At 37.0% G+C, this 14,056-nt stretch overlaps 1 protein-coding gene across 2 annotated transcripts in view; it reads right to left on the reverse strand.

Annotated features, from left to right (window-relative positions):
- Window positions 1-675: 675 nt before the first annotated feature.
- POLR3G (RNA polymerase III subunit G) overlaps window positions 676-14,056 on the reverse strand; it is a 44,131-nt gene continuing 30,750 nt past the window's right edge. The window contains exons 6-8 of one of the 2 annotated variants that reach the window (XM_045074537.1): window positions 13,579-13,658; window positions 8,310-8,456; window positions 676-3,026 (exon numbers count right to left, since the gene is read on the reverse strand). In XM_045074537.1, coding sequence (XP_044930472.1) covers window positions 2,940-3,026; window positions 8,310-8,456; window positions 13,579-13,658 — 314 coding nt within the window. In that variant the 3' untranslated portion in view covers window positions 676-2,939. Of the gene's footprint in view, window positions 3,027-8,309; window positions 8,457-13,578; window positions 13,662-14,056 lie in introns of both variants that reach the window. The other variant, XM_045074536.1, reaches the window with a different exon arrangement.

Genomic DNA, 14,056 nt, shown 5'->3' on the forward strand with positions numbered 1-14,056 from the left:
TAGGACATAAATGAAAACAAATGTCAGATGGGTGTCCTTTGGATGTACTTGGGTAACAGGGAAGAAGACTTTAACAGGCACGGTCCATGGCTGCTTATTAGCAAGCTGTGGGTCACATGTTTAGCACCATGATCTAAATGTAAATTTTTATCATGAAACAACCTTTCCACTTCAAGGATATTTTTCAAAATTAACCAGTAGCAAAAAGAACTGAAAAAGTTGTTTGAAGTTTTTATTTAATGGAGGAATTTGTGATGTAATTCTTTTTTCCCCTTAAAATTGTATTTAAGCTCACTTTTTAATAAAAAGTTTTTACTCTAGAGCCTTTAAGTATATTAAGGCAAAGCCATTGACACTGTACATTTTAATGTGGTGGGGTAGAAAGGTTAACAAAATCTTCCAAATTCCTTAGTATTATCTTGTATCCACTGTCAGTCCACGACAGCAGTGGTCTCACTAATACTACACTATCTGCCAAATCTCTTCATTTGTTAACATGACTTTAATCACCTAATGTTTTCTTTTGTGGGCTTATTAAGAATACTTGGTAACTGTCATACATGCTCAGTAAATAGTTATTTCACTACATAAAACCTGTATTAACAAATCTGTTTTCTCATACATTTAAGTAGGTTCAAAATAAACCATGTTTATATAAAACAAAAGGACACAAAATTGTTTTGTAAGAATTTAATGTGTAAACAGGAAAATAAGCATTATAGCAACAAAACAGTTTGGCCTATTAATACAGCAATTTTAAAGACATTTCACCAACAAGTACTTTTTTATATACAGGAGGCTACCTCGGCATTGAAGTTTACCTTCTTACGGAATAACTAACTTCACAGTCTCAGATTTTAAGCCAGAAGGACAAGATTCATGCTGGTAAAGCAACCTGCAAATACTCCCTGTCCTCACAGTTAGTCTACTTTGAACTTATAAAAAGAGGAAGACAGTGCACTTAAGGCAGATGGCTGGGGGCTCCTGAAGCAAATCCCTGCCCAAAGGGGCTGTCTTACCATCTGCGGACTAAAACTGGAGGCAAAACTGAAAGCTAGGAAAATAAATACCTGTATCTTAAGTGCGTCTGACCAATTCACAGGGTCATCTGCAGAGTTAAACTGAAGCAGGTAAATAGAACCGTTGAGATCAGATTTCTATAAATTAAATGGTATTTGGCTAAAGTATTAAGGAGGTGAGAGAATAAAATATCAATGTTTTATTTAACAATCCTAAGTGACTATTTGCCCATTAAAACTAGAACCTTTAACTCTAGTAGGTTGCTGTTTTAACATGGACTTTCTTTTGTTTTCCATTTAGAATGTTTAAAATTTCCTAGAAACTTATTTCAACAAGTAATTCACATGTGATGGGCACACTGAACTAACAATGGTCTTTACACTCACCTTGAATAATCTGAGGAAGTATTAAAATTGAAAGATGTTTTTCCTGAGAAAGTCATGTTTCAAAATGGCACAAGACATAAATTTTCTTCAGTCCTTCCCTCCGGAACATAAGATGGGAAAATCAGTATAAAATAGTTTGTGAGGACAACATGCTTGTTTTCAGTCACTTAACGAAGCTACCAGTTTTCAGAGGGTGAGAACCAAGTTTAAGAAGTGATCATTTCTGTAAGGTATGAATGAATATACATGGCAAATTTCGGTTAGTGTGTAAGCAATTTTTATAGGAAGTAGTGTACAGGTGGAGAAACTAAGGCACAGAAAACTTAACCAAGCTCATTTTCAAGGTTGAGTCTATAGTAAAGGTAGAAACAGAATCTAGGGCTTTGATTCTCAAGGTTAGAAGGTAATGGGACTATCCTCCCCAAAGGGAAAAATAATCTTTATTTTTTGGTAGAGAATATTAAGAAATCATTTAAAAATATACAATATTAATTCCCTTGAAAATCTTTGGCATTTGTGTGTGTTTGGATGCTGGGGGGGTCTAGGTATTTACTCTGCCAAGATATTAAAAGTCAGGGGAGCCAGTTTTTAATCAAAACCCAAAAGATTAATCTTAACTTTAAAATGACCTGAGTTTTATTCTGCACTGTTCTACAAATCAATTGGATAACTGAGTCCTGTGAAATTTAACAATGGCCATGACAACTTACAGATTTTGTACACATGGATTCTGCAGTGAGATTTATACAACTAGAACTTTCTCTATACTTTTGTAAAGTACAAAATTAGATATCTAATTTTTCATAAGCCCAACTATTCAAAGATAAAACTTAACGACAGTGAGATGATTATATGTTAAATGGTATTGAGTTGGCTCCAAATTCGAGTATTTTTTTAGTATTCATTCCAGGTTTTTGTACGGGCTGAGATGTGACCTGGGAAATTCATGAAGTTCAGAGTGGCATTTTTCCCTGTATGTTTTTGATCACAAAACTTCTAATCTCATAAAATATGCAATTGTAAGAGCTCCAGTAGGGTTTTGTAGTCATAATGCAGCACAGAACAGACCATGCAAAAGAAAAAGATAAAACTACTTTCAAGTTTCTTTGTTTTTAAAGTGCTCTTTGTGCAGTATTATTACATCAACTTCCAGACTAGAGAAATTCACTATAATGATTAGTAACAGTTTTACAACAGATCGAGTTCCATAAGAGTAATTTGTTCAAGTATGAATACATAGATTAAAAAATGCAAAAACTCTGGGCACATTGAAATCCCAGTGATAGAAGAAAAATCCACTTGAATACATAAGACGGATGACAGGGGTGTTGAGAAGGAAATGTCAGAATATCAGAGACTGATTGGTAAGGTAAGTAGTATGTAAACTCAAAGTGGTTCTGAGTATTTCGACAGCAAGTATCTGCCCAGCAAAAGAGGAACAAAAATATAATATTCCTTATCAGAAATAGAAAACAAGTCTGTTCAAATGTTCAGAAGTGGTATCATCAAGATATTTTTGGAGAAATTTCCTAGCTAATAGGTTGCTTCATCCATGTTGTCGTCACTGTCTGCACCAAAATCATCTCCATCTTCAAAGTATGAATTAATGTAGTCATTTTCCTAAGTGAAATGATATATTCCTCAGTAAACATTAAAATAAGTGAGTAGTAAGATCATTATTAAACAATATAATGTAGGCTGTCCCTTTAAGTTTCTAAATATCAAGTAATAAGAAAACATAGTAGGCTTTTGAAAAGTCTCTGCTATTTCATCTGCTTAAAAATTACATTGGTTTTTCATTCCCATCTACCTGTGCTGCTTTCCACAAGACCATCACCTCCTATAATTTTCAGGCAGCAACTAGTTAAGAGAAAATGAAGGAATGTCCATGACACTTCAGTAGAATGATACATTGAATTCATTACACCTCAGGAGGACGATCTATGGTTTAGTTACCTATACCACTAAACACTCCAAACAAATGTACAGACACTCAAGAAACAAAGCCAATTTACATTAACATTCATTAAACTACACCAGAACTGAGGTTTTCAGTCACGGTGTGTAACAGAGCATAAGTAGAGGGATTTTTGCTTCTGGCCAAAAAACAAGCTCGAAGACACAAAATGAAACCTAGAAAATGCCATATTCCGTCTAGGGCCCCTCAGTTTCCTTGAGGTTAAGAGTAATTAAGTTCCTGGGAATGTTTCAATTATCAAGACTGGGGAAGACTCTTATTCATGTAAATGATTCCTGATATTTCTGTGCTTTCTGTCAAAAATTTAAAAATCCATTTTGGATATGGATTAAAAGATATTTAAGAGAGTTATTAACTAAATGCAGTGTATGGGATATATTTGGATTTTGACTGGGATGAACAATAAATTTTTTGAGACAATTAAAAATATTTGAATATTGGGGGCACCTGGGCGGCTCAGTGGGTTAAGCCTCTGTCTTCAGCAGGGAGCCTGCTTCCTTTTCTCTCTGCCTGCCTCTCTGCCTACTTGGGATCTCTGCCTGTCAAATAAATAAATAAAATATTTAAAAAAATTTGAATATTGGCTTAATATTTGATGATATTAAGGAAATATTTCATTATGTTAGGTATAATAATAATATTGTCATGTTGTTAAAGGGCCCTTATTCTTTAGTACATACTGAAATGTTTGTGGGATGAAATGATACAATGCCTGGGATTTGCTTTGTAACAATCCAAGATGGATGGGAAATGGAAGTCAGGGGATAGGAATGGATTGGATGAATGAATGAGTGGTTGAAAGAATGGTTATACATTGATGATTGTTAAAGCTGTGTGATAAGTCCATGGGTGTTTATTTTACTTGTCACTAGATTTTTTTACTTCATTGAAATCTACCATCAAAAAATTAATCTCTACATCTCCACTCTCTATAGCAAGAGTTATGATAAAGTAAGAAGTAGAGATGATTCTCAAAAGAAGGTCACCTGGATGTCAGCTTTTTTAGTACCTGCATGGTGGGATTTTTTTTTTTTAACATATAAATTTATATAAATAATGCAAGATAACTTGTAATATTCAGATACAGATTTTATTACTTTGTCTTCCCTGACACTGTAAGTTTCTGTATCCAGTAAGTTTCCATAGCATCCCCAGGAAGATGGCCTGGTTTCTCTGGTGCCAAGAAATCCAGTAACATCTGGAAGCCTGGCTGAAGCCTTGGGACTAGTGTACAGGGGAGGGGTGCATGGTCGAGAGTTCAAATGAGACCACTTTGTAAATGAGTTGGAAGGGATACTTCACTATTCCAAAGTCAAGCAGATGCAACTTTTGCTTTAGTCACGAACACTTCCAAGCACATTCAGTGATTTATTTACCTTGGGTAATTTTGTGATGTTAATAATCTTGAAACAGGTACAAAGTGAGAACCTGTTGAAACTGATGGCTTAAGTGGTCCTTGGCTTTCATTTGAACCCTTGCTTTTTCCCTTAATTACAATATTCAAAAGACTGAAGAAAGAAAAGGTCTGTGTTTCTTTAAATTGACAGAGGTGTTACTTAGATAATTTGCTCCATTTACTCTTCAAAAACAATGCTTATCAAACCCTCAATATGCCAAGTTAATTAACATGAATTTTTCATTAATTAATTGCTAAAAAGCACCAAGAGTAAGACTTTAAGTCTAGAAAGTCTTTAACTGAGCTCCCCTCTTCATCCCTCACCCAGACTCATATTCAAAACATGTATCCTTTCTCTACTAAAGTGGAAAGTTGTTTGGTTGTTTTTTTTTTTTTAAATGATATGTATTTATATAAACTGTGTTTAGTACTCTGCTAAGGCCCAATACAGAATTACTAGAATCTTGATGTTTGCTATTATTAGGGATGATCTTAATTTCAACAGAGTTCACCTCAAGCAGACTTTATAAAGAGAGCATTCCAAAAGCGAGTCTTGTCTAGGAAACAACACTACTCACTCAAAGATAATAGCACGCCACTATCTCCAAGACCAGTTGCTATACCAAAAATGTCTTCAGATACTACCAACAACACCTTGGAGGGCAAAATCACCACTGGTTCATAGCAACAAGCTTTCAAGCATGATTTAACCACAGTTCCTTTCAATCCAAGCAAATGAGCTTTCTAAAACACAAATACGATAAAACTATCCCGCTGCTTTAACCCTTCAAAGGGTACCCGCAGCACTCAGGATAAAGTCATATTGCTCAGCCTGGTATTTAATATTTGTCTTCAGCTTTGTCTCTCCATGTCCCCTACTTGAACTCTCTAGTCCAGTCATTTTGACTTACGTGGTCAATTACACTATTAGTGCTACACTCTCATTACCCGCAAGCCTTCTCCGCCCACTTTCCTTTATTTGCAAATCTCCTCCAGTCCATTTCTCATCTTGATCTGATTAAGTCTTCAGATGGTCTTCTTTGAGATACCTTTTTTCACATCACTAAAATGGAGTTTGGTGTCCCTCTTATGTACCCTTATGGCATCCTGTACTATATCACACCATAGTATTATTCAGTGTATTATGACTATCTCCTCTCTTGTGTGTCTCCCCACTACACCAATATCCTTGATGAGAGAACTGTTTCCTATCTTGATATTCCCCTTGCCTAGTACAATTCCAAGCATATGCATGGCATACAATTATTGCATAGTGAATGAAAAAAAAAACAAGGACTAATAGGTATTTATAGGGCAACTAAAATTTTGGATAGGGATTGTAGAGAGAAAAGGAAATCCAGGGGAAGGAGTCTGAAGAATACTGACATTTAAAGATTAGAAAGAAGAGAACTCAAAACAGACCGTGAAAAGGCACCAGAAACAGGAAAAAAAACCAAGAAGTGTTGTGTCCCCCAAACCAAGAAAAGCAACAATGTTTGCCTATGTCTTGGCATGCAGCACAATGCCTGGCATAGAGCTGATGCCATAATTGCCTTAAATTGTTGAATTTAAATAAAGGAAATAATACTTTAACAATGAAGTTGTGAGCAGTGTTAAATGTTGCAGAAAAGTGAAATCAGGACTAAAATTTATCTATTGGTGAACTTGATGGCAATAATTTCCATAGCATACAGGTGGAAATCAGATGAAAAGAACTAAAGAAAGGAGGGTGGGGGAGCAAGCAAGTGAAGCCAGCTGAACAGCTTTCCAAAAGATAGCAGGACACTTGGAAAGGAACATGGGGAACATACTTCATAATGAGAGATGAACAGGTTTTAATGCATGAATGGAAGAGATGAGTAGGAAGAGACTGAAAATATGAAAAGGGAAAGGACACAAGGATGATGGACCCCCAAAAGGAAGGACAATTAACTCTAAATACAATGAAGACTATTTCTTTCACTAAAAAACAGGAGGAGGAGGAAAGACATTTAGTTTGAAGGCAGAGGACATGAAATCAAGGGAATTTCTTCTTGATAGCTTCATTCTCTGTATAAAGAGGTTATTATCTGCTAAGAGTGAAAGGAAAAGATGACAAGGAGAGGGATTAAAAAAAAAAAGAGAGATGACCTAAAATAATTGCTGTAGACAGATGATAAGAGAAACACAGAGAACGTGTCAGTCAGCAAAAAGGGGCTAGTGAGTCTTGCTTTAGGAGCATCAGTTTCTGGGATTCCTCGGAAAAGCTCAACAGGTGGTTTGGAGGGAAAAGGGGAGACAGTGGAATTGATCGAAGGTTACCTTGATCTCAAGTGTGTGCTGGGAGCATACAGGAAGACAGTAATGTCAAGAAAGCAGTTAAAGGGTAAGCAAGGATCTAGGCCCTTGAGGGAGAAAGATTAAGACAGGGAATGAGTAAAGGGGAAATAGAGAATCAGAGGTCTGGCAGGCTCAATCACATCAGAGTGCAGGATAAAAAAGTGAATGATCTGCAAAGAAAGTTGGACACAATATGATATTTTTAATTTTAAAATGTTTAAAATTTATCTGAAAGAATAAAGAATACTCAGGAAAATTCTTCCCTAGAAATAACAAAAAATGAAAAGCTTCTATTAACTGGAACAGCAGAGTGATGGTTCAAAACTAGGTCCCAGATATACATCTAAGCAGAAGTGGCAATCTAATAGCTGGTACAAGGGAATTACAAATCAATGAAGAAAGCGAATTATTTAATAAATTCAGTTAGTAGCTGGCCAGCCATTTGGAAATAGATAAAAATGGATCCAAACCTCTCTCTTTACACCAATATAAATTCAAAAACAATCCAAAATTTAATGTAAATGAATTAAAGTATATAATAAAGACTTCGGAGATACAGCACTTTCAGATAAAGAAAAGATTTAGCATCATGTGGGAAGCTGAAATGGAGTGAAGACAAAGTTCACTGCCATGGAGAAGAAACTCCCAGCCTAGGGTTACTGCATGAGGTACCTACTAAGTCCCAAAGAGGCTGTGGCCAACAAAGCTACCCTACTCAAAAGCACCCTGATAGGCTCTAGCTTATTTTGAAATGCACCATGTTTCTAAAAGTCAGAAATCCCAAATCCAAACCACTAAGTCGTAACTCAGATACTGGAGTTTAGATCATACCTATTCTCTGCCAGTGTCCACACGCACTTTGAGGTTTGAAACGCGATGGTATGGCAGGGGTTTCCTCTTCAGACCCTAAATGACTAAGTCCTTAATTATAGTAATGGCAGATTTAAAATTTTATGTAGATAAGCCTTCAACTAATCTGATCGATTCGCTTCACTTGTGGCCTCCCACTTACAAAGTTGCCTGTCAAGTTCCTCTTACCTCCCAGATTCAGTTTGGTATCTTGATTTCAATGTTAAAGTCATTCTCTTGATACTAAGGAACTGATACCAGTGATGATGACATACCCTTCGTTCCCATCAACTTGGTTCTGGTTTGTTATTTTGACTATATAGCACATATCTAACTCCTCAGTAGAGAACCCTAAGTTTACCTCTTCTTGCTCTTCTTCATCATACTCCTCTTGTTCTGCGGCGTCATCATCGTCCTCCTCATCACCTTCTTTACTCTTCTCTTTGCCGCCTTCTTTCTCTTCATTTTCCTCATCTGATTTTTCACCATCACCTCTCTTTTCCAGCTCCTGGTATAAAGGAACCTCATTAATTTAAGTGGAACCCACTAGACTTTGACCTCCCTGCTCAGCTTCAAGAAAACAGTTACCCATCACCTTATTCTAATTCTCCAGGCCACTACCTAGGAAACTTTGAGTTTGCTCAACAAAGGAAGAACTCTCTGTCCTGTCATTATACTAGTGTTTTCATTGAGTTTCTAACTTCATAACTGGGTCTCAGGGATGGCTCGATATCAGCTCTAAGCACAATGCTTTATTCTCACGATTTCTGTCTTACCCCTCCCCCCCCTTTTTAAAAGATTTTATTTATTTATTTGACAGAGAGAGAGAAAGGTCACAAGTAGGCAGAGAGGCAGGCAGAGAGGGGCAGGGGGAAGCAGGCTCCCTGCCCAGCAGAGAGCCCGATGCAAGCCTGGATCCCAGGACTCTGAGATCATGACCTGAGCCAAAAGCAGAGGCTTAATTAACCCACTGAGCCACCCAGGCGCCCTTACCTCCTTCTAACACACTGAATTGATTGAGTTCATAGAGAGAAACTTTCAGAAGGCTATTTTGTTATCTTTCCACATAAATTTCAAAAATGTCTACATTGTATGTGTGTATGTATATATGTATTTATTTAAAAAGTAAGCACTATGCCCAACATGGAATTAGAACTCACCACCCTGACATCAAGAGTCCTATGCTCTACCAACTGAGACAGCCAGGTGACTCTATGTTAATACTCATAATTAAAGCACAGGATCACTTTAGCTAAGATATGATTGTTCTTAAACAATAAACAGAACATGAATTTCTATAGCTGCAAATGCTCCATCCTATTATATTTGCTTTGTAGATTACATATAAAGAGAAAACACATTTTGTATTTGGAGTGACTACAATTTAGTTATTCCTTTACTGGCTCTTAAATACTTATTTTAAAAATCCTTTTAATTATATTCAAGTTTGAATTTAAGGAAATCAAAGGCAATAAAAACACTACAGAAAGATTCAATTTCTTTTTTTTTTTTTTAAAGATTTTATTTATTTATTTGACAGACAGAGATCACAAGTAGGCAGAGAGGCAGGCAGAGAGAGAGAGGAGGAAGCAGCTTCCCCACCAAGGAGAGAGCCCGATTCGGGGCTCGATCCCAGGATGCTGGGATCATGACTTGAGCCGAAGGCAGAGGCTTTAACCCTCTGAGCCACCCAGGCACCCCGGAAAGATTCAATTTCTAATCAAAATTTAAGTTCTGGGGCACCTGAGTGGCTCAGCTGGTTCAGTATCTGCTGTTGGCTCAGGTCATGATCCCAGAATCCTGGGATCCAGCCCTGTGTCGGGCTCCCTGCTCAGCTTCTCTCTCTCCCTCTCCCTCTGCCTGCTGTGTGTGTGTGTGTCTCTCTCTTTGTCAAATAAACAAATAAAATTTTTAAAGAAAATTCAAATTCCACTTTTTTACCTCATTCCACTGAGGGAGAACAAATAAAACAAAGGTAAAAGACATAAGATGATTTATCTTCACACTGACTCATGTTGCCTTATATGAGTTATTACTATAACACATGCAATTTTTCAAATTGACAATCCGTTTGGAAAATCGCAAATAAACAAAATAGTGTTTATAGATATATCTTTGGAAGTATCTACAGATACACACACCCACACCCACATATAATGATGCTATGTTGACATTAACATATGGAGTCTTTTCTATTTTAATCTAATTACAGTAAAGAGGTCTACGACCCATAAATTTTGTGTAGTTACAAGGGAATTGTAGTGCTGTACTTATTAAGCTCTGCGTAAGGTATATACTCTATTTGAAAAATCCTGCTATTAGCTATTATTTCATAATTAGCAATAAGCATATTTAAACCAACTATGGAGAATGTTTTTATTTTATTTTTTATTTTAAAAAACATTTTATTTATTTATTTATTTATTTGACAGAGAGAGAGCACAAGCAGTGGGAGCAAGTAGAGGGAGAAGCAGCCTCCCCGCCAAGCAAGGGTGCCCAATGTGGGGCTTGATCCCAGGACCCCGGAACCATGACCTGAGCCGAAGGCAGATACCTAATGACTGAGCCACCCAGGTGTCCCTGGAACATGTTTTTAAAATACAAAAATCATTCACTTCTCTGTAGGTCTAGGAAGTCTTTATTTCCATTACTGTCATTTCAAATATTTTAAAAAATAACAACTTTATTTGTATTACATAGGCCTAAGTCAAATCCATAAAATACTTAAATCGCTTAACTACAGTAGATTTATTAAACTTTAAAAAATGATCTCTGAGCCACACACATTGTCTCCTTACTTTTTTCTTTGTGTGCTAAGCTACTAATTTTGGTTTGTCTACTTTTTAGTCTCCATTTTCTCCTCTGTGAGATTTAACTATTTACCCACTACTACCTTACAGATTTGTTTTAAGAATAATGTGATGAAGGGGCACCTGGGTGGCTCAGTGGTTAAGCCGCTGCCTTTGGCTCGGGTCATGATCCCAGAATCCTGGGATCGAGCCCCGCATCGGGAGCTCTGCTCAGCAGGGAGCCTGCTTCCTCCTCTCTCTCTCTGCCTGCCTCTCTGCCTACTTACGATCTCTGTCTGTCAAATAAATAAATAAAATCTTAAAAAAAAAAAAAAGAATAATGTGATGAACACAATGTGAAAACACTTCTCAAACAGTTAACTTATAGAGAGGGAAGAGTTATTCCAGTTAAAATAATATGCAGCCAACCTATAGAGTTTCCCATGTCAAGCAGACAGAGGCTCAAATATTAGCTTACTGCTGTCTGATTATTCACACACATGAGATTTGACTGTTTGTTACTTTCTCTCCATCCACAGTTTTTTTTTTTTTTTAAGATTTTTATTTATTTATTTGACAGAGATCACAAGTAGGCAGAGAGGCGGGCAGAGAGAAAGGAAGGGAAGAAGGCTCCCTGCTGAGCAGAGAGCCCAATGTGGGGGCTCCATCCCAGGACCCTGGGATCATGGCCTGAGCCAAAGGCAGAGGCTTTAACCCACTGAGCCATCCAGGCGCCCCATCCACAGTTTTATTATATTAAAACCTGCAACTACTTTTGCTGAAGAAATGAACAATAAGAAAGTCATCCAGAAGCTAATTTTGCTCGTTAACGGAGAGATACAAAAAAAGCTAGCTCATTTAATTTTCAGATTTAAAACTTCAGTTTTAACATGTGCAAAATGAAAAAGGTGTTTAATGTAGAAAATCAGGAAGCACAATTTGTTCTGATGAGAAACCACATTCAGATCAATCCTCCTCATAGCACATGTCATCTTAGCAACTTCTTTCCAGGAAGCTTTAAGAAGAGTCAGTTGCTAGTTCTGCAACCCTTTCCATCATTCCACCACGGTTAAACCTGACAGTTATCGCTATTCCCTCAATATCCTCCTGCCATTATTTTCAGATATGTTATCTCTGGCTCAAGCACTGGCCAAAAAATAAAATAACTGAGTTTCTGTTATCACAGAGCTGTGCCAACTTGACCAGGCAAGTAAAAGTTTCAAAGCCTTGACCTCCTTATCTGTAAGTAAGGAAGAAAAATACCCATCTCTCCTTGTTGTTATGAAGTCTTCGGGACATAAGGCATGTAAATATCTTTCACCAAAGAGCCTGGTACATAATAAGCTGCTATCATTATCATCATGATCATTACCATCAGTGCAAGGTAGTATCTGCAAGGACAGTGGGAATACATTGGCATAACCTCCATGGAGAGTGGTCTGTCAATATTTATCCATATTATTTGATATACATAACTATTGACCCAAGAAATCCACTTCAAGAAATCTACTTGAAGATGTAAAATGACATATTTAATATAAATTCACTATAGCACTGTTTATAATAGCAAAGCTCCAGATGAAACTTGGCCATCAATACAATACTGGTTAAATAAATTATGGTTCATTCTTATAGTGCAGCCAAAAAAGAAAAAAAAATGAGGCAAACTCTACACAGACTAACGTAGAGCCGTCTCCATTGATTACAAGTGATAAAATGAAAATGCAGAAGAGTATTATATGGTAGCTTTTGTCACGAAAAAGAAAAAGAAAAAATCTGTTATTTGTTACACATAAAATATTTCTGGAAGATCCATCTATAAGAAACTGATAATACTGGTTGTACAAGAGGGGAACTAGATGGTTAGGGACAGGGATGAGAGGGCAAATTTTCAGTTTATTAACCTTTTGGATATTTTATCTTTCAATTTTTGAAATATTAAAAACAATGAAGGCATAAAAGTAGTTCCGTAAGATCTACTTTTTTCTCAATAGAATCTTCTACACTTACCGAGAGACAGAAAAAAAGCACTAACAAAGTACATGAGTAAAAATAGTAAAAAAAAAAAAAACCCTGAGACTTTTTTTTAAAAGAAATACATTTTAGGTATGTAACTCATATTCTTTCCCATATGTAATTCCAGTGTAAGGGGAAAGTAGTGATACATGGGAAAGGAAGTAGGTGACAGAAGGTAAGGTACATTGACAGGTAAGTGGTAAAGAAGGACAGGATGGGGACGCCTGGGTGGCTCAATTGGTTAAGCCGCTGCCTTCGGCTCAGGTCATGATCCTAGGTCCTGAGATCGAGTCCTGCATCGGGCTCCTTGCTTGGTGGGGAGCCTGCTTCTCTCTCTGCCTCTGCCTGCCACTCTGCCTGCTTGTGCTCGCTCTCGCTCCTCTCTCTCTGACAAATAAATTTAAAAAAAAAAAAAAAGAAAAGAAGGACAGGATGGAGCTTTTTTTTTTTTTTTTAAATATTTTATTTATTTATTTGACAGAGAGAGATCACAAGTAGGCAGAGAGGCAGGCAGAGAGAGAGAGGTGGAAGCAGGCTTCCCCGCTGAGCAGAGAGCCCGATGCGGGACTCGATCCCAGGACCCTGAGATCATGACCTGAGCCGAAGGCAGCGGCTTAACCCACTGAGCCACCCAGGCGCCCCAGGATGGAACTTTTTTTTATATCCCAGCCAACAATGTTCAAATCTTTCCAGTTACCCTGTGTGATGGGCTTGTTTCTGCCAAATCCACATATTATCAAGTGAGAGAAGGTGGAAAGACTGAAAAAGATGAAAGAAGGCATGACACTTTTTCAGCTTGCTCAGATAGCAAGAAGAAAACCTTACCTCGATTTTTTTCAACACATCTGCAGTATTAGTGAGTGAAACGCCTTTGCTTGTATCTTTCGCCTTTTCGGATTTGGGGCCTGCTGAAGTAAAACCACTGTTAACACATATTTCTGTAACAGTAACTCTGCATTACGTTTTTTGGGGATTTTTTTGCCTCTTCATATGCTGCCTAGCAGTGATATGTCATGGCGGACAATCACATAATTTGCAGACCGAATTAATTTTCTTAATTAAAGATAAAAATAATTTTCTTAAATAAAAATAGTATTTCTTAAATAAATAAAGAATAACTGAGTCAGCAGGCCTCACCAATTTTCCATGATGAGGAGTAAATGATAATCACTTAAAGGATGCTTTCTAACACTGTAACCAGATATATTTTTACCAGTACTGAAGATCTGTACTGGAAAGTAATGTTATTAAGGCCTACACTGACTACTAAAATTGTTACCTAAGGTAGAAGCATGAGAGGACC

The sequence above is a fragment of the Mustela putorius genome, unplaced genomic scaffold (assembly GCF_011764305.1).
Source record: "Mustela putorius furo isolate JIRA1106 unplaced genomic scaffold, ASM1176430v1.1 tig00537350_pilon_pilon_pilon, whole genome shotgun sequence".
Taxonomy (NCBI): Eukaryota; Metazoa; Chordata; class Mammalia; order Carnivora; family Mustelidae; genus Mustela; species Mustela putorius.